Source organism: Oryctolagus cuniculus, chromosome 1 (assembly GCF_051225735.1).
Source record: "Oryctolagus cuniculus isolate XC-2025 breed Fujian yellow rabbit chromosome 1, ASM5122573v1, whole genome shotgun sequence".
In the NCBI taxonomy this organism is placed as follows: domain Eukaryota; kingdom Metazoa; phylum Chordata; class Mammalia; order Lagomorpha; family Leporidae; genus Oryctolagus; species Oryctolagus cuniculus.
The window spans coordinates 5,818,779-5,842,727 of record NC_142867.1 but is presented as its reverse complement, the minus strand read 5'-3'; the positions used below and the strand labels follow the sequence as shown (position 1 = coordinate 5,842,727).

The following is a 23,949-nucleotide window of genomic DNA, read 5'->3' as shown; positions in this document are numbered from 1 at the left end:
TTCAAATAAATTAAATCTAAAAAAAAAAAAAAAAGTCTGAGCCTGTCCCCGCCGGCAGTCTGTCTCTGGATTCTTGTCTGAGACGAGGTCCCTCACTCCCACCCTCGCTCCCACACCCCTCCCCCATCACCATCTGCCACAAGGGAACACAGTTGCGAGGCCTCGCTGGAGTGCAGCCAGGGCCAGCATCACACTTCTGATAAACCCCTTCTATTCCATAAGTGGCCTGCTTCACGTACCCTGCCGTAGTAACACGGGACTGCAACCCTCCCCGCCGCCTCCGCACGGAGCACCCTTAGTAAATCAGCTGCACCCAGCTCATTCCGCCTATCGACACGATAAGCTATCTACGTAATACACGGAGCCAAGGGTGTCATTCTTCCCGTCACGCACACAGCAAAGTCTGAGTCCAAGGCAGGCCCCAGCCTGGCTCTGGGCGCCCCACATTCACCCTCTCCCAGCGCCGGCAACAGTCTCTCGGCCCCACCCACACCGAGCTCCTCTCAGCTTTTCCTGAGCAGGCAGAGAACTTCCGGCCACCCGTCCCTGGAGTACAGTCTCTGCTCAGAAACGCCGTCCCCCACGCCGCCTGCTTGCCCCTTTCTCCCGCCTGTAGTGGACTCTCCCCTGTGAAGGCGTCCTACCCTCGCTGGTCCGGGCCGGCCCCCTTCCTCCAGGGCTCCAGCACCCTCAGCGCCCAGGGCTCTGCTGGCCGCACCTAGCATGCGGAGATGTGCTCGCTGAGACAGCAGGCCGGGGTAAGAATCTGGCCCTCCCTGTTGGTATCCCCAGCCGGCATGCCATCAGTGCTCAATGTTTGCTGATGCAATTAATGAGGACATTTTAAGAAAAGCAAAAAAAAAAAAAAAAAAAAAAAAAGGTAATTTTTTTTGACAGGCAGAGTTAGACAGTGAGAAAGAGAGACAGAGAGAAAGGTCTTCCTTTGCCGTTGGTTCACCCTCCAATGGCCGCTGTGGCCGGCGCACCGCGCTGATCCGATGGCAGGAGCCAGGTGCGTCTCCTGGTCTCCCATGGGGTGCAGGGCCCAAGCACTTGGGGCATCCTCCACTGCACTCCCTGGCCACAGCAGAGAGCTGGCCTGGAAGAGGAGCAACCGGGACAGAATCCGGCACCCCAACCAGGACTAGAACTGGGGTGCCGGCGCCGCAGGTGGAGGATTAGCCTAGTGAGCCGCGGCACTGGTCCAAAAAAGGTAATTTTAACACATCCTGCTGCAAGAAGCAGAGCTCTTTGACCCCCCAGAGAAAAGATAGAACATGATAATAAAAATATATAGTTCTGGTTCTGGATCAAGATGGCGGGGTAGGGAGGGAGCTGCTGCTCCAGTCTAGAAGAGAGTTTAACAAAAGTGGGGAGAGTGTGGTGTTAGGGAAACGCAGGGGAAACCCCACACAAATCAGAGGAGCACAGGGGCATACGTGGAGGGTGAGGACACACAGCGCAGGACCCCAGCAGCCGAGAGCCTCCACACAGCGTTGCAGAGTGCGGTGAGACCAGACTGCCGCAGCCCAGGCCACCGGCGAAAAAGCTTCAGGAAGAGCCCAGAGGGAATCCAGTTTGGAGCCCCGTGGGTGACAGTGTACCTGCCAAACTAGAGGAGAAAAAACAAAGTGGGGGGCACGTTTTCTCTCTCCCCACCACCCTGCAACTGCATCCTGTAACAAGCTGGCAGGGGCAGGTGCCATTTTGGACGTATGTGACAGCTGTGCCAGCTGTGCCAGCACGTGTCCACGCCCAGCAACCAGCCAAGTGGAGACTCCTGAGTCTGGTGGGGAGAACAGACGGGGCTGGGTGCTCCTGACTGTGGGAGGCTTGTGTGCCGGGACTGTGAAGACGCTGACGCGGCGTGGGAGGACTCAGGGTGCAGCTGGGACTTTGGGCAGTCACTGTGTGAGGTTCCACACGCTCAGGCTCCCTGGTTCCCCGGCGACGGACACTGCTGGGGAATCTGAGTTCACACTGAGGACCGCACAGATCCTTCCTGTGGTCCTGGGGCAGAACGGACGAATGATACACCCACTGGGGCTGGCACCCAGGAACGATACACCCACTGGGGCTGGCACCCAGGAACGATACACCCACTGGGGCTGGCACCCAGGCACTGGTCATCTTTTTTTTTTTTTTTTTTTTTTGACAGGCAGAGTGGACAGTGAGAGAGACAGAGAGAAAGGTCTTCCTTTGCCGTTGGTTCACCCTCCAATGGCTGCCGCGGCCGGCGCGCTGTGGCCAGCGCACTGCGCTGATCCGATGGCAGGAGCCAGGAGCCAGGTGCTTTTCCTGGTCTCCCATGGGGTGCAGGGCCCAAGCACCTGGGCCATCCTCCACTGCACTCCTGGGCCACAGCAGAGGGCTGGCCTGGAAGGGGAGCAACTGGGACAGAATCCGGCGCCCCGACCGGGACTAGAACCTGGTGTGCCGGCGCCGCTAGGCGGAGGATTAGCCTAGTGAGCCGCGGCGCCGGCCCATCTTTGAGGAGAGGAGCTCAGCTGAGTCTACGCCAACAGACAAGAACAAACCTCCCCTCTGATTAAAAAAAAAAGAGAGAAAGAGATTTGCCACACCGAAGCTGGGTGTGTCACCTCAGATGTGCCCCTCACCCTGGTGCACTGAGCAGAGCCCCTTGGCCACGCCTACCACACACTTGCAGGTGTTCCCTGAAAGCAGACATCCCACTAGTCCACATAGATATAGTCCAAAGATAAAAGCTGCCACAGCGAAAAAACAAAGAAGAAACCAATGAGTATCTCCACAAACGCCAAATAACAAACACCAATTCAAGAAACAAGAATAAGGAAGACAACATGACGCCCCCAAAAGAACGCAGCAGTTCAGTACCACATTGTGAAGATGATGAGGTGGAAGAAATGCCGGAAATGGAATTCAAAAAATGGATCATAGGATTACTTAGAAGTAATCAGAAGCAAATACACGAACTAATCAAATCCATACAAGACATGAAAGAAAATTTTTCCCACAAAATTGAGATCTTAAAGAGAAATCAAAATGAAATCTTAGAAATGAAGAATCCAATAAAACAAATACAAGGCAGTGGAAACAAATACAAGGCAGTGAAAAGCCTTAACAACAGAATTGGTGAAGCAGAAGAAAGAATATCTGACTTAGAAGACAAAGCACAGGAAATTACACAGTCAGACCAAACACAAGAAGAAATTAGAAACCTGAAAGCCACTGTTGGTAATCTACAGGATACTATCAAATGACCCAACACATGGGTTCGAGAAGTTCCTGAAGGCGTGGAAAGAGAGAAAGGATTAGAAGGCCTTTTTTAGTGAAATAATAACAGAAAATTTCCCTAATTTGGAGAAAGGGACATCCAAGTGCAGGAAGCACATAGAATTAATAGATATGACCAGAAAAGATCTTCACCATGACACATTGTAATCAAACTCTCCACAGAAAAACATAAAAAAAATTCTAAAATGTGCACGAGAGAAATGCCAGATTACTTTCAGAGGATCTCCAATTAGACTTCTCATCAGAAACCCTACAGGCCAGGAGAGAGTAGTGAGATACATTCCAAGTCTTAAGAGAAAAGAACTGTCAACCCAGAGGATTATACACTGTAAAGCTTTCATTTATGGGAGCCAGCGCCGTGGCGCACTAGGTTAATCCTCTGCCTGCAGTGCTGGTATCCCATATGGGTGCCGGTTCTAGTCCCGGTTGCTCCTCTTCCAGTCCAGCTCTCTGCTGTGGCCCAGGAAGGCAGTGGAGGATGGCCCAGGTGCAGCGCCGGCCGTAGCAGCCATTAGGGGAGTGAACCCGTCCAGCCCTGCAGAATATGCTTAAGGATGTACTGCACACAGGAATACAGAAACATGGTCATCACTACAGAAGAAAGTAAAGGAAGGAAATCTCCCAATAAAAGCACAAAGGAAATCCAAAGTAAAAAATAGGAATATTTATGGGAAAATGGCAGGGCATTTTATCAACAGGACTATTTATCAATAGTCACCTTCAATGTAAATGTCCTCAACTCTCCAGTTAAAAGACACAGACTAGGGGCTGGTGCTGTGGTGTAGTGGGTAAAGCCACTGCCTCCAGTGCCAGCTTCCCATATGGGTGCCGGTTCTAGTCCTGATTGCTTCACTTCAGATCCAACTCTCTGCTGTGGCCTGGGAAAGCAGTAGAAGATGGCCCAAGTCCTTGGCCCCTGCACCTGGGTGGGAGACCCAGAAGAAGCTCCTGGCTCCTCACTTTGGATCAGTGCAGCTCTGGCTACTGCGGCCATCTGGGGAGTGAACCAGCAGATGGAAGACCTCTCTCTCTCTCTCTCTCTCTCAGCTTCTCTGTAACTCTGCCTTTCAAATAAAAAAAGGCACAGACTGGATGAATGGATTAAAAAAACAAAACCCATCTATTTGCTGCCTACAAGAAACACATCTCACCAACAAACATGCATGTAGACTGAAAGTGAAAGAATGAAAAAAGATACTCCATGTTAACAGAAACCAAAAAAGAGCTGGTGTAGCCATCCTAAAATCAGACAAAATACACTTTAACACAGAAACTATTAAAAGAGTCAAAGAAGAGCACTATATAATGACTAAGGGATCAATTTAACAGGAAGATGTAACATATATGCACCTAATTACAGGGCGCCTGGCTATTTAAAACAAATGTTAAGGGATCTAAGGGAGACATAGACTCTAAAACAATAGTAATGGGGGATTTCAATACTTCACTTTCAGCAATAGACAGATCAACCAGCAGAAAATCAGCAATGAAACAGCAGAGTTAATCGATGCTATAGACTAAATGGATCTAACAGATATCTACAGAACTTTTCATTCTACAGTTACAGAATACAGATTCTTCTCAGCAGTGCACAGAACTTTCTCTAGGACTGACCACATGCCAGGCCATAAGTCAAGTCTCAGCAAATTCAAAAGAATCAAAACCATACCATGCATCTTCTTGGACCACAGTGGAATGAAGCTGGAAATCAGCAACTCAGGAATCTCTAGAGCATATGCAAACACATGGAGACTGAACAACATGCTCCTGAATGCACAGTGGGTCATAGAAGAAATCAAAAGAGAAATAAAAAAATTTCTGGAAGCAAATGAAGATGACAGTACAACGTATCAAAACTTATGGGATACAGCAAAAGCAGTGTTATGAGGAAAGTTTAGGGGCCGGTGCTGTGGTGCAGCAGATAAAGCCACTGCCTGCAGTGTGGGCATCCCACGTAGGCGCCAGTTCACGTCCTGGCTGCTCCACTTCTGATCCAGCTCTTTGCTATGGTTGGGAAAGCAGGGGAAGATGGCCCAAGTCCTTAGGCCCTGCACCATAGAAATAAAAAAGAATCATCAGAAATTACTACAAAGAGCTGTAGGCCAACAAACTGGGAAACCTAGAAGAAATGGAAAAAATCCTGGACACATACAAACTAACTAAATTGAGCCATGAGGACATAGAAAACCTAAACAGACCCAGTATCAAGGTGAAAATTGAATCAGTAATAAAAACCCTTCCAACAAAGAAAAGCCCAGGACCAGATGGCTTCACTGCTGAATTCTACCAATTAAAGAAGAACTAACTCCAATTCTTCTCAAGTTATTCACAACAATTGAAAGGGAGTGAATCCTCCCAAATTCTGTCTATGAAGCCAGCATCACCTTAATTCCTAAACTCGGAAAAGATACAACAGAGAAAGAGAACCACAGAGCAATTTCCCTGATGAACATAGATGCAAAAAACCCTCAACAAAATTCTAGCCAATTGAATCCAACAACACATAAGAAAGATCATTCACCCAGACCAAGTGGGATTTAGCCCTGGTATGTGCAGATGGTTCAACATCCGCAAATCAATCAATGTGATACATCACATTAACAAACTGAAGAACAAAAACCATATGATTATCTCAATAGATGCAGAGAAAACATTTGATAACATTCAACACCCTTTCATGATGAAAACTCTAAGCAAATTGGGTATAGAAGGAACATTCCTCAACACAGTCAAGGTAATTTATGACAAACCCATGGCCAGAGTCCTATTGAATGGGGAAAAGTTGGAAGCATTCTCAATGAGATCTGGAACCAGACAAGGATGCTCACTCTCACCACTGCTATTCAATATGGTCCTGGAAGTCTTAGAGCCATTAGGCAAGAAAAAGAAATCAAAGGGATACAAATTGGGAACGAGGAAGTCAAACTATCCCTATTTGCAGATGACATGATTATATAGAGAGAGGATTCAAAAGATTCCATCAAGAGTCTATTGTAACTTATAGAAGATTTTAGTAAAGTATCAGATATAAAATCAATACACAAAAATCAACAGCCTCTGTATACATAGACAATGCTACGGCTGAGAAATAATTTATAAAATCAATCCCATTCACAATAGCTACCAAAACATCAAATAGTTTGGAATAAATTTAACCAAGCATGTCAAAGATGAGAATTATAAAACATTAAAGAAACAGAAGAAGATACAAAAAATGGGAAAATCTTCCGTGTTCATATTTGGACGAATCAATATCATCAAAATATCCATTCTTCCAAAAGCAACTTATAGATTCAATATGATACCAATCAAAATACCAAAGACATTCTTTTCAGATATGGAAAAAATGAAATTTTTTAAAAGGGGGGGGTTGCTGGCATTGTGGCGCAGCGGGTTAAAGCCCTGGCCTGAAGTACCGGCATCCCATATGGGCTCCAGTTCTAGTCCCAGCTGCTCCGCTTCCCATCCATCTTTCTGCTATGGCCTGGGAAAAGCAGTAGAATATGGCCCAAGTCCTTGGGCCCCTGCACCCACATGGGAGACCCAGAAGAAGCTCCTGGCTCCTGGCTTCAGATCAGTGCAGCTCCAGGTGTTGCGCCATCTGGGGAGTGAGCCAGTAGATGGAAGACCTCTCTCTCTCTGTCTCTACCTCTCTCTGTAACTCTATCTTTCAAATAAAAATAAATATTAAAAAAAAGAAAAAAATGATGCTGAAATTTGTATGGAAACACAGGAGACCTCGAATAGCTAAAGCAATCTTATACAACAAAAACAAAGCTGGAGGCATCACAATACCAGATTTCAAGACATACTACAAGACAGTTATACTCAAAACACCCTGGTACTGTGGTACCAGAACAGATGGATAGACCAGTGGAACAGAATAGAAATGCCAGAAATCAGTCCAAGCATCTACAACCAACTTATATTTGACCAAGGAGCTAAAACCAATTCCTGGAGCAAGGACAGTCTCTTCAACAAATGGTGCTGGGAAAACTGGATTTCCACATGCAGAAGTATGAAGCAGAACCCCTACCTTACACCTTAGACAAAAACCCATTCAAAATGAATTAAAGACCTAAATCTACAACCTGATACCATCAAATTATTAGAGAACACTGGGGACCAGCAGGATACTGGCACAGGCAAAGAGTTCTTGGGGGAGGGCAGCGCTGTGGTGTAGTGGGTAAAGCCACCGCCTGCAGTGTCAGCATCCCAGATGGGCACCGGTTCGATCCCTGGCTGCTGCATTTCCAATCCAGCTCTCTGCTATGGCCTGGGAAAGCAGTAGAAGATGGCCCATGTGCTTGGACCCCTGCACTCACGTAGGAGACCTGAAAGAAGCTCTTGGCTCCTGGCTTTGGATTGGCGCAACTCTGGGTGTTGCGGCCAGTTGGAGAGTGAACCAGTGGACGGAAGACCTCTCTCTCTGTCTGCCTCTCTTTCTCTCTCCTTTTCTCTCTGTGTAACTCTGATTTTCAAATAAATAAATAAATCTATCTTTAAAAAAAGAGAGAGTTCTTGGAAAGACTCCAGAGGCACAGGCAATAAAAACCAAAATTAACGAATTAGGATTACATCAAATTGAGAGGCTTCTGTATTGCAAAAGAAACACTCAAGAAAGTGAAGAGGCAACCGACAGAATGGGAGAAATTATTTACAAACTATGTAACTGATAAAGGATTAATAACTAGAATACATAAAGAGATCAAGAAACTCCACAACAACAAAATAAACAACCATGTTAAGAAATGGGCAGGTGCTGGCTCTGTGGCTTAGTAGGTTAATCTTCCACCTGTGGCACTGGCATCCCATATGGGTGTTGGTTCTAGTCCTGGCTGCCCCTCTTCCAATCCAGCTCTCTGCTATGGCCTGGGAAAGCAGTAGAAGATGGCCCAAGTGCTTGGGCCCCTGCACCCACGTGGGAGACTGGGAAGAAGCACCTGGTTCCTGGCTTTGGATCGGCGCAGCTACAGCCGTTGTGGCCAACTGGGGAGTGAACCAATGGAAGGAAGACCTTTCTTTCTGTCTCTCCCTTTCACTGTCTGTAATTCTACCTGTCAAATAAATAAATAAAATCTTTTAAAAAAGGGAAATGGGCAAAGGACTTAAACAGACATTTTTCAAAAGAGGAAATCCAAATGGGGGCCGGCGTCACAGCTCAATAGGCTAATCCTCTGCCTGCGGCGCCGGCACCCCGGGTTCTAGTCCCGGTCAGGGCGCCGGATTCTTTCCCGGTTGCCCCTCTTCCAGGCCAGCTCTCCGCTGTGGCCAGGGAGTGCAGTGGAGGATGGCCCAAGTGCTTGGGCCCTGCACCCCATGGGAGACCAGGAGAAGCACCTGGCTCCTGCCATCGGATCAGCACGGTGCACCGGCCGCAGCGCTTCGGCTGTGGCGGCCATTGGAGGGTGAACCAACGGCAAAAGGAAGACCTTTCTCTCTGTCTCTCTCTGTCTCACTGTCCACTCTGCCTGTCAAAAAATAAAAAAAAAAATTAAAAAAGACATGGAATCAACCCAAATGCCCATCAACTGAAGACTGGGTAAAGAAATTATGGGATATGTACTCTATGGAGTACTACACAGTAGTAGTATTTGCAACAAAATGGATCAATCTGGAAAACATCATACTTAGTGATATAAGCCAGTCCCAAAGGGACAAATATCATAGGTTCTCCCTGATCTGTGATAACTAATAGAGCACCTAAAAGGAAACCTGTAGAAGTGAAATTGACACTCTGAGAAGCAATGACTTGAATAGGCCTTGTCCTGACTGTGAAGGAAAGTTTTTTTCCTTTTTTCTCTCTTCTTCATACTATTTGTTGAACTCTTCACTTAACAAGTCCATTGAAAATAGATCTCAGTAAAAGTTAAGTGTGTGAATAAGAGAGGGAGGAGGAAGTTTACAACTGTTAAGCTGTATAGTTCTTCATACATTCCTACGGACTTACTTCTAAGGGTACAGTTTAAAAACTTGCCATGGGACCCCAAATTCCATTAAGCTGGGTGGTAAAAATGCCATATTAAGTGTTAAAGTGATCATATAGATAGGATTAAGCATTAAAGGGATCATATAAATAAGATCAGATAATAGTTAGAATTAAACAGGAGAATGTTCCAACACAGTAGGCTCATAGAATGACAACCACTTTATATAGCACTTTGACCTCAGAATCAACCCTTAAGGTATTCTGGTCTGGCTGAAAAGCCCATGAGAGCATTTCAGGTATGGAAAGCCAAGACACTGGAAAAAAAATGTCCTACAGGAAGGATCTCTGTGAGAGAGACTCCAGTGGAAAGAAGTGGCCATCAAAGAAAGATGTATTTTTCTCTGAAGGGAGAACTTCCACTTTGCTTATGGCCTTGTCTAAATACTGATGGAGACTGTGGATCCAAAATCTTCCATAGCCTAGGCAGCTCATGCCGAGAGCCTCAGGTGATCACTGACATCATACATAAGAGTGTTAATTATTAAAAACACCAGGAGTCACTGTGCACTTACTTCCCATGCAGGACTTGTCTTCAATGAGTTGTATTATGAGAATTAACCATAAAATTTGTTCTCAAACAGTTTTTTTGTGCGTATATGTGCAAATTTTTGAAATCTTTACTTAGTATAGAGTTGGTCTTCTGTGTATAAAGTTAAATGAACATGAATCTGAATGGAGAATTCGATGGAATGGGAGAGGGAGGAGGAGGGATGGGAGTGGGGGAGGAGGGGCGGGTATGGTGGGAAGAATCACTATATTCCTAAAGTTGTACTTATGAAATTTATACTCATTAAATAAAAGGTTTCTTTGGGAAAAAATATATATACAGCTCTTGGAGCAGGCAGTTAACTGTGGTGCAGAGGTCAAGCCACCACTGGAAGTGCCTGGAATCAGATCCTGCCTCTGCTCCCGATCCATCCGATCTAGCTCCCTGATAATGCACCTGGAAGGCACCACATGATCGCCCAAGTGCTTGGGTTCCGGTCACCCACTGGAAGACCCAGATGGCGCTCTTGGCCCTGGTTTTCTGGCCCAGCCCAGCCACCAGCATCAGGGAGTGAACCAGTCAATGAAGAGCTTGCTCTCTCTCTCTCTTGTTCTCTCTCTCCCTCTCATTTTGCCTTTCAAATACATAAATAATAATATTTTTGAAAAAAAAATATATATCTTGCTTCCTCTCTCCCCTTGTGATTCACACACACACCACCACCACCACCACCACCGCCACCACCACCAGCACGTGCTGCTATCTGCCATGTGGCCCTCACCAGAAGCACATGCAGGTGCTTAGATCTCCCTGATGGTAAGCTAAATAAACCTCTTTGCTTTTTAAGTGTAAAAAAATAAATAAATCATAAGTTCACTCAGGAGTCCTCAATTTGCTGGAATGTGTGCATTTTGGTTAATTTTAGTAGGAAAAGGTATTACGTACATAAAGCTCTAGCTACCTAGATCATTGAAAATCTGCACTTACGGGGCATTGTTACGTCTTGATCTTCACTTTTCTCTGTAGCCTCCGTGGACTGACTCTAGTATCCCCTCTAAGCGAAGAGCACATCTGATGGTTTGGTTCACAATTCGTAAACTGTGTGGTGCAATCGGAGAGACTTTCACACAACTGAGACTGCCCAGGTCTCGACCCCGTGCCCGTGCAGGCCTCTGTAAGTGATACGCCAGCTCCTCGGCTCTGAGTTTCCAGAGGAGGCTAGGAGTGATGATCTTGGGAAAGCAGAGATCTGGGAAAGAAAAAAGCATCATTGTTTTTTGACGTTTATGTTCTTAAAAGCTCACCGTGGAGGCACTCATCAACAAGCACTGGCTGGATGAATGGAAGGGTTGGTACGCAGCCCCACTCCCTGCCCCCAGACAGGCTGAAAGCCTGCTTTGGCAGGCCAAGAAAACTGAGTTCCAGGCCAGCACCGTGGCTCAATAGGCTAATCCTCCACCTGTGGCGCCGGCACACCAGGTTCTAGTCCCGGTCGAGGCGCCGGATTCTGTCCCAGTTGCCCCTCTTCCAGGCCAGCTCTCTGCTGTGGCCAGGGAGTGCAGTGGAGGATGGCCCAGGTGCTTGGGCCCTGCACCCCATGGGAGACCAGGAAAAGCACCTGGCTCCTGGCTCCTGCCATCGGATCAGCGCGGTGCGCCGGCCGCAGCGCGCCAACCACGGCGGCCATTGGAGTGTGAACCAACGGCAAAAGGAAGACCTATCTCTCTGTCTCTCTCTCTTACTGTCCACTCTGCCTGTCAAAAAATAAATAAATAAATAAAATAAATTTTAAAAAAGAAAGAAAACTGAGTTCCAGGCTGGTTCAGGACAAATGGAGGGGGCAGTTAAGCTCAGTGGTTTGCACTGTGGTCCCTGGGTCAGGCTGACGGAGCTCAGGACTGGCCCTGGTAGTCTCTAGTTGGTAGAGTTGACAGAGCAACATGCAAATGCTAGGAGCTGCTAGCAGGATTAAATGATAGAGAACATGTAAACTGCTTGGCACTTCAAGTTACTCTGCTTAAGAGCTGCTCTGATTAGTGCGAGAATTCAGTGCCCATTAGCAATCCCCAGCATTGGTCAGAAAGACCCCACTAGCAGGCTTGAGCCATCTGCGCCTCTCCTCACAGCTCCTCCTCGCGCTCCCAACATCTCCACCTCACTGTCTAACCGCGGGATCCGAGTTCCCAGAGAAGGGACAGCCAAGCAAGCAGTCGACTCCCAGTCAATGCAGAAGCGGAAATGTCAGAGCGGGGGAGGAGACAACAGGCCACCTACACAGACACTGGCCGTGCCACAGCTCCCGCACCAAAGGAGACCCAGACTCCCAGCAGCCGCGCTGGAGGGAGGAAGCCAGGAGCGCATCTTCAAGCTGCAGAGGGGGAATTCGGTGCCTGGACACCCTGCAGGACAGCACAGAATGAAGACATTTTCAGGTGTTCGAGAATTGAAAAAGTGTGACACATTCTAGCAGGAAATTATACAGAATTTTTTTAGTTTATTTCTAAAGATTTATTTATTTATGTGAAAATACATGCACACACAGAGAGAGAGAGAGAGAGAGAGAGAAAGAGAGAGAGAGAGAGATTTTATCCACTTGCCCACTCCCCAAATGACCACAATGGCTGGTGCTGGGTCAGGTCGAGGCCAGGGGTCTAGAACTCTGTCTGGGTTTCTCACATGAGTGGCAAGGGCCCAAGTACTTTGACCGTTTTCCATTGCCTTCCCAGATGCATCAGCAGGGAGCTGGATGGGAAGTGGAGCAGCCGGGACTCGAACTGGTGCTTATATGTGATGCCAGCATTGCAGGCAGCAGTGTGACCCACTATGCCACAATGCCAGCCCCTAGTACAGCAATTTGACAACAGATGTCAAATAGTATTGAGACCAGTAAAGTCACTAAATGTTATGGACTGATTCAAAATCTCTAAAAAATTTGAGAGGGAGGGAGGGAGGGAGGGAGAGAGAGAGAACTCACATCTTCTGGTTCACTCCCCAGATGCACTCAACAGCTAGCCTGGGTCAGGGCTGAGGCTGGGAGCCAGAAACTCAATCCAGGCCTCCCATGTGGGTGCTCGGACATCAACTACTTGTGCCATCGCTATACCTCCCAGGGCCTGCATTAACAGGAAGCTGGAATCAGGAGCAAGAGCTGGGAATCAAACCCAGGACATGGGGAGCCAAACCACTAGGCTGAACACCTGCCCTCAAAACTTACCTTTCAGTTTCATTTTCCACAAACTCTCTGAAGTATCCTCATATGTACTGTGCACCTACTGAGCTGGCTGCACACTGGACCAGAGCAGGCCACCACACATCACTGCCTTCATGAAAGTCACCTGCCAGTGGGCACAGATAGTAAACAATCACAGGAAAACTGAACAGACAGGGAGAACCCGGGGCCTCTAATCCCAACTTCCAGTTGAACAAATGCAGGAACTACAGTGATAGGAAACTGGACTACACACACGATTGGGCGTAGTCAAATGTGGGACACCCGTGAGATTCCCCTCCCTCCCTCTCTTTCCCTCCTTCTCTCTCTCTCTCTCTCTCTCTCTCTCTCTTTCTTTCCTTTTCTAAGCAGAGACACAGTGTCCCTACCTGCTGCTCCACTGCCCAAATGCCCACAATGGCTGGGACCGGCCTGGCTGAAGCCAGGACCCAGGAACCCAATCCAGGTCTCCCACGAGGCCAACAACAACTCAATTGCTTGAGCCACGACCTGCTGCCTTCCAGGATCTGCACCAGCAGGAACCTGGATTGGGAACCAGAGCCAGGACCCAACCCAGGTGCTCTGATCATGTCCCTGGCCTGAATTCTTAAAAGGAGTCAAAGATGCTAACAACACAACAAGAGGGTGGCTCATGTAGATTAAAAAGAATTAATAGGGGTGGCCCCCTGGCCTAGACACAACCTCAGCAACACGGTCGTGCGACCATCCCTCAGACACACAACAGGAGAATTCTCGGGAGAAACCAGAGTCCTGCAAGGTGGTCTACAGACGGGATATCCAGTGACCATCCACTGTTCCAGCGTCCACAGTGCGAGGCCCATCAGACAGACAGCCCCTCCCTCCAAGGGCAGAGGTTCCACTCAGCACTGCTTGATGCCACGCTCCTAACATGAACAGGCAGCCAAAGGTCAAATGTCCAAGAATAGTCACCCCATAACACACACATACACACAAAACAGAAAAAAAGTGGAAGGAAATTTAGGGAAAACGGTCTGAAAACACAAGATTTGTGAATGGGAAAAACCTCAGAACGCTGAGAACATGTATGTGAGCTAAGAAGTGTCATGTACATAAACAAGAAGCCATCAGTGAACAAACCAGTTAACATACAAAAATGCAGTATCAAGAATAAGAGATAAAGTTAATGAAATTGCTTAGGGAGTAGAACAGAGAGAGGGAAAAAAGGAGAAGGAAGGAGCTGTACGTCTGGCTCCACCCTGCCCTAGTAGAGCCACAGAAAACAGGGCGAGGATGCAGGCTGAGCCACCGAGAGGCAGCATGCAGGAAACTGCACAGAGCAGGAAAGTGGTACATCTGTAGGGTCAAAACTAAAACAACAAGTGGGGCGGGCACTGTGGCACGGTGGGTCAGACCCGCCTGGGACACCGGGCTCCCACATCACTGTGCCTGATGCAGGTCTGCTGCTCTGCTCCGATCCGGCTGCAGCTGGTGTGACCCTCAGAGGCAGCAGGTGGCGGCCAGATGCTTGCGTTCTTGCCACCAACATGGCAGGCCCGGGTGGACTTCTAGGCTTCTGGCTTTGGCCTGGCCCAGTTCTAGCCACTGCAGGCATTTGTGGAGTGAGCCAGCAGTTGTGAGGGCTTTCATTCTCTCTGTGTATCACTCTGCCTTCAAAATAAATAAAAATCAATTAACTTTAAAAAAAGGGGAACTGATATTGTAGCACAGCAGGTTAGGCCACTCCTGTGACACTGGCATCCCAAATGGGCACCGGTTCAAGTCCCAGCTGCTCCACTTGTGATCCAGTTCCCTGCTAATGCACCTGGGAAAGCAGAGGAAGATGGCCCGAGTCCTTGGGCCCCTGTACCCAAGTAGGAGACCTAGATGAAGCTCCTGGCTACTGGTTTTGCCCTGACCCAGCCTCAGCTCTTATGTCCACTTGGGGAGTAAACCAGCAGATGGAAGACCTCTCTTCTCGCTCGCTCTCATTCTCTCTGTAACTCTGCCTTTCAAATAAAGAAATATTTAAAAAAAGAAAAAGGCCGGTGCCATGGCTCAACAGGCTAATCCTCCGCCTTGCAGCGCCGGCACACCGGGTTCTAGTCCCGGTCAGGGCGCCGGATTCTGTCCCGGTTGCCCCTTTTCCAGGCCAGCTCTCTGCTGTGGCCAGGGAGTGCAGTGGAGGATGGCCCAAGTGCTTGGGCCCTGCACCCCATGGGAGACCAGGAGAAGCACCTGGCTCCTGCCATTGGATCAGCGCGGTGCGCCAGCTGCAGAGCGCCGGCCACGGCGGCCATTGGAGGGTGAACCAACGGCAAAGGAAGACCTTTCTCTCTGTCTCTCTCTCTCACTGTCCACTCTGTCAAAAAAAAAAGAAAGAAAGAAAGAAAAGAAAAAGAAAAAAGAAAGAAAAGAGGGGCTGGAGCTGTGGCGGGTAAAGCCACCGCCTGCAGTGCCGGCATCCCATATGAGCGCCAGTTCAAGTCCTAGCTGCTCCACTTCTAATCTAGCTCTCTGCTATGACCTGAAAAAGCAGTGGAAGATGGCCCAAGTGCTTGGGCCCTTACACCTATGTGGGAGACCCAGAAGAAGCTCCTGGCTCCTGGCTTCAGATCAGTCCAGCTCCGGCCGTTGCAGACATCTGGGGAGTGAATCAGCGGATGGAAGACCTCTCTGTCTCTGCCTCTGACTCTGTAATTCTGGCTTTCAAATAAAATCAATAAATATTAAAAGAAAAAAAGAAAAGCTCAGTACTACAAAACCACCTCCCAATAAAAAATTTTTAAAAAGGATAAAATTGCTTAGGGAGTAGAACAGAGAGAGGGAAAAAAGGAGAAGGAAGAGCAACACTTATAAGTTAATACATAATGTGGGAGGGGAAGCTGGTGCTGTGAATTAGTGGGTAAAGCTGCCACCTGTGGCACTGGTATACAATATGGGTGCCAGCTTGAGACTGGCTGCTCCATTTCTGATTCAGCTCCCTGATAATACACCTGGGAAAGCAGCAGATGATGGCCCAAGTGCTTGGGCCCCTGCACCCACATGGGAGAGCCAGATGAATCTCTTGGCTCCTGGCTTTAGCCTGGCCAAGCCCTGGCCATTGTGGCCATTTGGGGAGTGAACCAGTGGGTGGAAGTGTTCTCTCTCTCTCTCTCTCTCTCTCTCTCTCTCTCTCTCTCTCCTTCTGTCTTTCCCACTCCATAACTCTACCTTTCAAATAAATAAATCATAAAAAAAAGATAAAGGAGGCTGCCTTTAAAATTCAAGGGAGGGACCAGTGCTGTGGCACAGAGGGTTAAAGTGCTGGCCTATGCAGCACTGGCATCCCATATGGGCACCAGTTGGAGTCCCAGCTGATCCACTTCCAATCCAGCTCCCTGATAATGCACCTGAGAATGTAGCAGAGGATGGCCCAAATCCTTAGGCCCCTGTACCCATGTGGGAGACCTGGAAGAAGCTCCTGGCTCATGGCTTCAGATCAGCCATTTGGGGAGTGACAGCAGATGGAAAACCTCTCTCTCTGTGTGTCTCTACCTCTCTCTGTAATCCTGTCTTTGAAATACATAAAATAAATCTAGAAAAAATTCCAAGAGAAAAATATTTCCAATCTAGAATTTCATACCTAGCTAAACTACCAAATATGAGCAAAGAATCAATGTTTTTGGACAGACACAATGTCATAAAGCTTAGTTCTCATGATTAGTTTCTTTTAAAGCTATTGAACGATGCAGCTGACAAAAGTGAAGGATAAAACAAGAAAGGGGAAGAAGATCTAAGATCCAGAGAGAAGAAAATCTAACACAGAAGAATGGAAAGCAGTGGCAAGAAGCCCTAGGAGGCAGCTATGAGGCAAGTGCAGAAAACAACTCTTCCACATCAGATCCAGCGGAGGAAGGGCTCCAAGATGGAAATTATCACCACCACTAACAACAACAACAAGAATTGAGAGAGACCGTCTGTTAGATTTGACCAGATGCACAAAAACACAGCAAGGGGGTAATAGATATCTGGAAGGCTTTGGTGAAAATTAGCCAAAGGTATGTGGAAAACTTGACAATTAAAAACCATGAGGCTATTTCAACGTGATCTATTACTTGCGCTGTGTTAGGCTATGATCAATCAACTTTCTGCTGCCTGGAAATTCTGTGTGCTTTTATTAAAAGTACAGAATGCAAAAGGTGGTAAAGCTCTCCGATCATCCGCACTATTGACGACTTTCAGCCACCACTTCCCCCCCTCCACAGGAAACAAGCCCACCTAAGAACCTGAATCTTGACGTTGAAATCTTGACAGTAAGTACATCTTCCCAGGGATGACAGGAGACGGACTGCATGAGGGAAGCTTGGAAATGCACAATATCAGGATGAATAACTAGAAGTCAATGGAGTCAGCACTGTGACGCGGTGGGTAAAGCCACGGCCTGCAATGCCAGCATCCCATCCGGGTGCCAGTTTGTGTCCTGCTCACTCCATTTCCCATCAAGCTCCCTGCTAATGGCCTAGAAAAAGTGGCGGAAGATGGCCCCTGCCCCCCATGTGGGAGACCTGGATGAAGCTCCAGGCTTTGGCCTGGCTCAGCGGTGGCCACTGTGGCCATCTAGGGAGTGAATCAGTGAGTAGAAGATCTTTCTCTCTGTGTCTCTCCCTCTTTCTCTGTGATGCTGACTTTCAAAATAAATAAATGTTTTAAAAACAAAAAAGAAAGAAACTGAAGGATGGAAACACGCAGTACAAGCAACTGAGATAACTTCAGATGGGCATAAGCCATGCCAACCAGATGCAGACATGAGCGGACATTGTGGAAGTGATCACGGTTAAGTGATTAAAATTGCGGAGCTCAGAAATTATTCTGGACCCAATTATAGGGCTAGTGAAAGGAAAGATCAGTGAGGATGAGCTGGGTCCAGGTATATGGAAGGTTAATAGGGATCAACACTGTGGCACAGCGGGTTAAGCCACAGCTGGCAACACTGGCGTCCCACATCGGGGTGCCAGCTCAAGTCCTGGTTGCTCTGCTTCCAATCCAGCTTCCTGCTAATGAGCCTGGGAAGGCATAAGTTGATGACCCAAGAACTTGGGCACCTGCCACTCACATGGGACACCAGGACGAAAGTTCCTGGCTCCTGTCTTTGGCCTGATCCCAAGACCTGAATGCTGCGGACATTTAGGAGTGAATCCAAGGGAGGAACATCTGTCTGTATCTCTCTTCTCTCCACTCTCTTTGTTGCTCTGCCTTTCAAATAAACTTTTTTTAAGGACTTATTTACTGGGGCCCATGCTGTTAAGCCTAACCCTGCAGTGCTGGCATCCCATGTGGGCGCTGGTTTGAATCCCAGCTGTTCCATGTCCAATCCAGCTCCCTGTTAATGTGCCTGGGAAGGCAGCAGAGGATAGCCCAAGTACTTGGGGCCCTGCACCAATGTGGGAGGCCTGGAAGAAGTTCCTGGCTCCTGGCTTAGACCTGGCTCAGCCCTGCTGTGGCCATTTAAATAAATTTTAAAAGTTCATGAGAACACCTATTGTGAAAGAATGACGTGTGGGTTTCAAAGTTTTTTAGAACTAAAATAAACTTATTTAATTCCATTTCCCCATGAACTTTTTGAGGAACACTTCTGTGAATGCAGAGCCCTGCAAAAAGACATTAAGACTGCAAAACTGGCTACACAGGGGAGGAGTGTACAAGCATAGGCAAGAAAATAGTTTTAAAAACCAACAAACATGGCCAGCACGGCAGCTCACTAGGCTAATCCTCCGCCTGCGGCGCCGGCACCCCGGGTTCTAGTCCCGGTCGGGGCGCCGGATTCTGTCCCAGTTGCCCTTCTTCCAGGCCAGCTCTCTGCTGTGGCCCGGGAAGGCAGTGGAGGATGGCCCAAGTGCTTGGGCCCTGCGCCCCATGGGAGACCAGGAGAAGCACCTGGCTCCTGCCATTGGATCAGCGTGGTGCGCCGGCTGCGGCGGCCATTGGAGGGTGAACCAACGGCAAAGGAAGACCTTTCTCTCTCTGTCTCTCTCTCTTCTCACTGTCCATTCTGCCTGTAAAAAAAAAAAAAAAAGAAAAAAAAAAGAAAAAAAACACCAACAAACATAATTACCACGGTGGGATATGGCTTCTTACGGCTTTGTCTTCACTTCCTGTTCACTTCTCTCCTCTCGCTTTGTCACTTTGGAGGCTGTCCTTCCGGGTTCTCTTTCTGGAGTTTTGCTCACTTGAGCCTGCACCTGCTTCCACAACCCTCAATAGCGATCCTTTATCCGGCTGTGAGTCTCCATTTCTCACTGTGCGTTCTCCTACATCTACATCCAGCATGTTGTAGGTGAAATCTTTCTAGTCCCTTCTAAATGCATCTCTCAAATGCTGCCCTGCCAGCCCCTCAGCTGTTCTCCACTGATCTCCTTCTGCTCCCCGGGGCTCCCACGTCCTCCTGGGCACTCCAGCTACTCCGCCTCCGTCCTTGCGGTCCTCATGCCCTCTCCCTTCCGTTAGGCCCAGACCCCTTCCCTCTCCTCTCCACGGCTCCTGGCGCGGCAGTGGTGCTTGGTTCTAATCTCCCCTTTCCATCATTCAGTTCTTCCCTGTGTCTCCTTCCCTGTGTCTGCCACTCGTGGGCATCTTCACCTCTAGCGTCTCTCTCTTCCGTAGAAACAGACTCATCGCTAATCTCCGCGGGCGCCCAGGACCTCCTCCTCCGCTTCCGCCGCCCCCTCGGGCCCCTCCAGTTCTTCATCGTGCCCCACACTTTCAAAAGGAGTCTCCATCTGGTCCTCGGTCACTGCGGGCCCCCTGCCACCGGGCTCCTCCTGCGCGCCCCCCGCTCTGGCGCCCTCCAGCTTCTCTCTGCTGGCCAGCTTCTTCCCATTGGATCCCAGCTTCTCATTTCCAGTGGCTCGCAGATCTTCTCCACTAATCCCCAGCTTCTCTCCACTGGACCTCGGCCTCTCTCCGCTTGGCCTCAGCTTCTCTCCACTGGACCCCCGTTTCTCTCCTCTGGACACCAGGCTCTCTCCTCCACTGGACCTCAGCCTCCCTCCACTGGACCCCCGCTTCTCCCCTATGGACACCAGGCTCTCTCCTCTGGACCTCAGCTTCTCTCCTCTGGACCCGCGGCTCTCTCCTGCACTGGCTCGCAGCCTCTCTCCACTGGCCCGCAGCTCCGTCGCATCCTGACCCAGTTTATATCCTCCGGGCCGCAGGTCCTCCCCGCTGGTCCGCACTTGGTCCGCAGTAGGCCTCAACCTCTCCTCGAACCCAGACCCGCTCCGAGGCCCGGCCGTTGCCCTGGCGCCCCTGGACGGGGCCCCTGTTGGGGGCGCGCCCGCTTGCTGTCCCCAGAGCCGCCGGGGGCTGCCCTTCTCCACGTCTGCAGGGCGCGTTAGCCTGGCGTCCATCCTCTCGGGACTGCGGCTCGCCTTCTCCCCACCCTCCGCCCTCCAGTCCTCGTCCGGCAGCCTCGGGTGCCACACCCGAGGCTTCCGCGTGCTTCTGCCCAGGAGCTCCAGTCTCTTCCCGATCACGATGAGCCCGTTCCAGGGCACCCACACCCTATCTTTCGGCCGCTGTTTCTGCGCCCTCCTCCAGCACAGCCCCCGAGGGGAACGCCCGCGGACGGTGGCCGGGTCGCGGGCCTCGTCGCCCGGCCTCGTCCCGCTACCCTGCTTGCCCCGCGGCTCCTTCGAGCTCTGGCGCGAATACCTCAGCAGGAGCCCCTTCTCCACCGACATCGCCCCTCGGCTGCGCCTCTGGTCCATCGCCCCCACCCCGGCTCCCCATTCCCCCACCCTCCCCGCCCCGCCCCCGCCCCCGCCCCACCCACGCCCCGCCCACCGCCCGCCGGGAGCGCGGCTGGGCTGCTGCGCACGCGCGGGCACCCGTGGCCGTTGGGAAGCGGGGCCCGGAGCCCAGACTCGAGGGAGTCCGTCCGCCGGGGGCGCGGAAGGCACGGCACGCGGCCTCCTCGCCTTTAACACCGGAGCCCAGCCCTCCGCCATCCCGACTCCGGGCGCGCTCTCGGCTGCCGGCTGTCTCTTACAAGCTGGGGCCCGGGCGCAGAACGACAGGCGTTGCAGCCAATGGCGACGCGCCCTGTGGACCTGGTACCCAATCAAAAGGCGCGGCTGCGGAGGGCCCGCCCCCGCCTCCGGGTGACTTCCCGCGCGGGGCCGAGGCGGGGCGCAGCGTCTCAGTCCGCTGGGGAAGTCTCCACTCGTGTGTGCGGCAGCGCGGGGGTTCCTGGGGACGGCGGGGAGTGAGGGGAAGAGGAGGACGTGGTCCGTGCCGGCCGCCTCGGGAGGGCGAGGGGAAGAGGAGGACGTGGTCCGTGCGACCGCCGCCTCGGGAGGGCGAGGGGAAGAGGAGGACATGGTCCGTGCCGGCCGCCTCGGGAGGGCGAGGGGAAGAGGAGGACGTGGTCCGTGCCCGCCTCCGCCTCGCCCCTGGTGCCGGTGGCCGGGGCCCGGCACGGTTCCAGACCGGAGAGGCAGAGCGTGGAGTTTGGAGGGCCGGAGACACGAAGCGTGGGCCGCAGGGGAAGCCTTGGGATGCCCGCATCCGTGCAGGCCCCAGCGCTGCAGCAGGTGCAGTGTCCGGTCAGCGCTCTGGGAGGTGATGGGTCACGTGGTTGGGGCTCTGTCCCCCATGGGAAGACCTAGACTGAGTGCCGGACTCCTGGCCGTGACCTGGCCAGCCCTGGCCATCGCTGGCGTTTCAGGAGTGAACCAGCAGATGGGAGATCTGTCTGCCTCTCTCCGTGTCTGCGCTTTCAAATAAAAATAAATATAAACGTTAACAATATGTACACACATGTAATGCTTATAGCATATATACGAGGATATTTCAAAAAGTTCTTGGTGGCACAGCGGGTTAAAGCCCTGGCCTGAAGCACCGGCATCCCACGTGGGCGCTGGTTTGAGTCCCGGCTGCTCCACTTCCAGTCCAGCTCTCTGCTGTGGCCTGGGAAAGCAGTGGAGGATGGCCCAAGTCCTTGGACCCCTGCCCCATGTGGGAGACCTGGAAGAAGCTCCTGGCTCCTGGTTTTGGATCAGCACAGCTCCAGCCATTGCAGCCATCTGGGAAGTGAACCAGCGGATGGAAGACCTCTCTCTCTGTCTCTACCTCTCTCTGTAACTCTATCTTTCAAATAAATAAAATAAATCTTTAAAAAAAAAAAGTGCTTGGAATGGGCCCACGTTGTGGCACAGTGGGTAAAGCCACCACCTGTGACTCTGGCATCCAGCGCTGGTTCGAGTCCCAGCTGCTCCACTCTGATCCAGCTCCCTGCTAATGCGCCTGGGAAAGCAGGGGAAGACGGCCCAGTGCTGGGGGCCCTGCACCCGCGTGGGACACTTGGAAGAAGCTCCTGCATCCTGGCTTCAGCCTGCCCCAGCCCCAGCCCTAGATGTTGTGCCCATTTGGGGAGTGAACCAGCAGATGGAAGATCTCTCTCCCTGTCTCTTCCTCTCTATAAGTCTGCCTTTCAAAGAAATAAAATAAATCTTAAAAAAAAAAAAAAAAGTTCTTGGAAAATGGAAATAAAAGGCAAATTTATTTTGGTGCAAAAATTGTTTAAATTCATGCACAGTTTCTCAGAATATGCATTTTCTGGTTTTCCTTAAGTTGTATTTATTTATTTTAAAGGCAGAGTGACAGGGAGGGAGGGAGAGAACATCGATCCGCTCTTTCATGTCCCAAATGCTTGCAATAACCAGGGCTGGGACAGGCCGAAGTCAGGAGCCAGAAACTCCATCCAGGTTTCCCACGTGGGTGGCAGGGACCCAAGCTCTTGGGCCATCCTCCACTTCCTTCCCAGGAGCGTTGGCAGGAATTTGGATTGGAAGGGCCAGGACTCGAACCAGCACTCTGATATGGGAAGCCTGTGATGCAGGTGGTAGCTTAACCCATGGCACCACACACCAGCCCCGTGTTAGGACTCTTTCCTCATTATGAAATGCCCCCTTTATTTCGGTGGGGTTGTTTTTCTTCCCGCCTACTTTGGCCACAGCAGCTTTCTTTGGCAGGCTGTGCATGGTGTCTATTGTCCCATCATTTTATTTCAACCTTTTTGTGTCCTTATATTTCAAGTATGTCTCTTTTAATAGAATATAGGTGCTTTCTTTTCCAAAATACAGTCTGACCATTTGTTTTTTAATTGTGGGATTTAATTCACTCGTGCTATTGTAATTACTAATACAGCAGGCTCCAAACTTGCCAACTTGCTTTTTAATTTTCTCTTTGGCCTACTCAAGTATTTTATATTACTTATTTTCTCCTCTGTTATGTTTTTATTTCTTTTTCACTGTTCTTTTAATATTTCTATATTTAAAGGAGAACCTTAGAGAAGACAATGCTTAACTCAAAAGGTAAGTGGTTTGGGGCCGGGGCTGTGGCATAGCAGCCTGCAGTGCCGGCATCCCATATGGGCGCCAGTTCAAGTCCCAGCTGCTCCAATTCTGGTCCAGCTCTTTCAAATTAAAAAAAAAAAATCTTAAAAAAAAAAGAAAAGATAAGTGGTCTAGCAGAGCGTGTGGCTTCTACGAAAGCCGAGGTATACCCATCATCTCTACAGCTCAGCACCCTGTATGATGACAGCAGTAACAACAGCACTGATGTGATAGCCGACACTGTATTCACTGTATAGTACCTGCGGCACTGTTGCAAACATTGTATCTGAGGATACTTCAAAATGTTTGTGGAAAATGGAATGAAAAGAAAAGTTGGGGCAGTTAGCCTAGTGGTTAAGACACTGGTTGAGATGCCCGTATCTGATACGGGAGTGCCTGGGTTCTGTACGCAGCTCTGGCTCCTGACTCCAGTTTCCTGCTAACTCAGACCCTGGGAGACAGCAGTGATGGCTCAAGCAGTTAGGGTCCTGCCACCCACCATGGAGACAGAGTTCCTGGCTCCCAGCTTCAGCCTAGCCCAGCCCCGATCCTTCTGGGCCTTTGGAGAGCGAATCAGAGGATGGGAGCTTTATCAGTCTGTTATTCTCTCTCAAATAAATACAGAAATGAAAGT

The 23,949-nt window shown here is 49.9% G+C and overlaps 1 protein-coding gene across 1 annotated transcript; it reads right to left on the bottom strand.

Moving 5' to 3' along the window:
• Positions 1-10,643: 10,643 nt before the first annotated feature.
• On the bottom strand, positions 10,644-20,701 carry LOC103346677 (uncharacterized). The gene is made up of 3 exons (XM_008252961.5): positions 19,034-20,701; positions 12,027-12,151; positions 10,644-11,001 (listed from the first exon to the last, which is right to left on the bottom strand). The coding sequence occupies exon 1, from the start codon at positions 20,685-20,687 to the stop codon at positions 19,596-19,598; it is 1,092 nt and encodes a 363-aa protein (XP_008251183.3). The 5' UTR covers positions 20,688-20,701; the 3' UTR covers positions 10,644-11,001; positions 12,027-12,151; positions 19,034-19,595.
• Positions 20,702-23,949: the final 3,248 nt, after the last annotated feature.

What these genes read in the sequence shown, in the direction of transcription:
- LOC103346677 (XM_008252961.5), bottom strand. Translation starts at nt 20,687, where the DNA reads ATGGACCAGAGGCGCAGCCGAGGGGCGATGTCGGTGGAGAAGGGGCTC.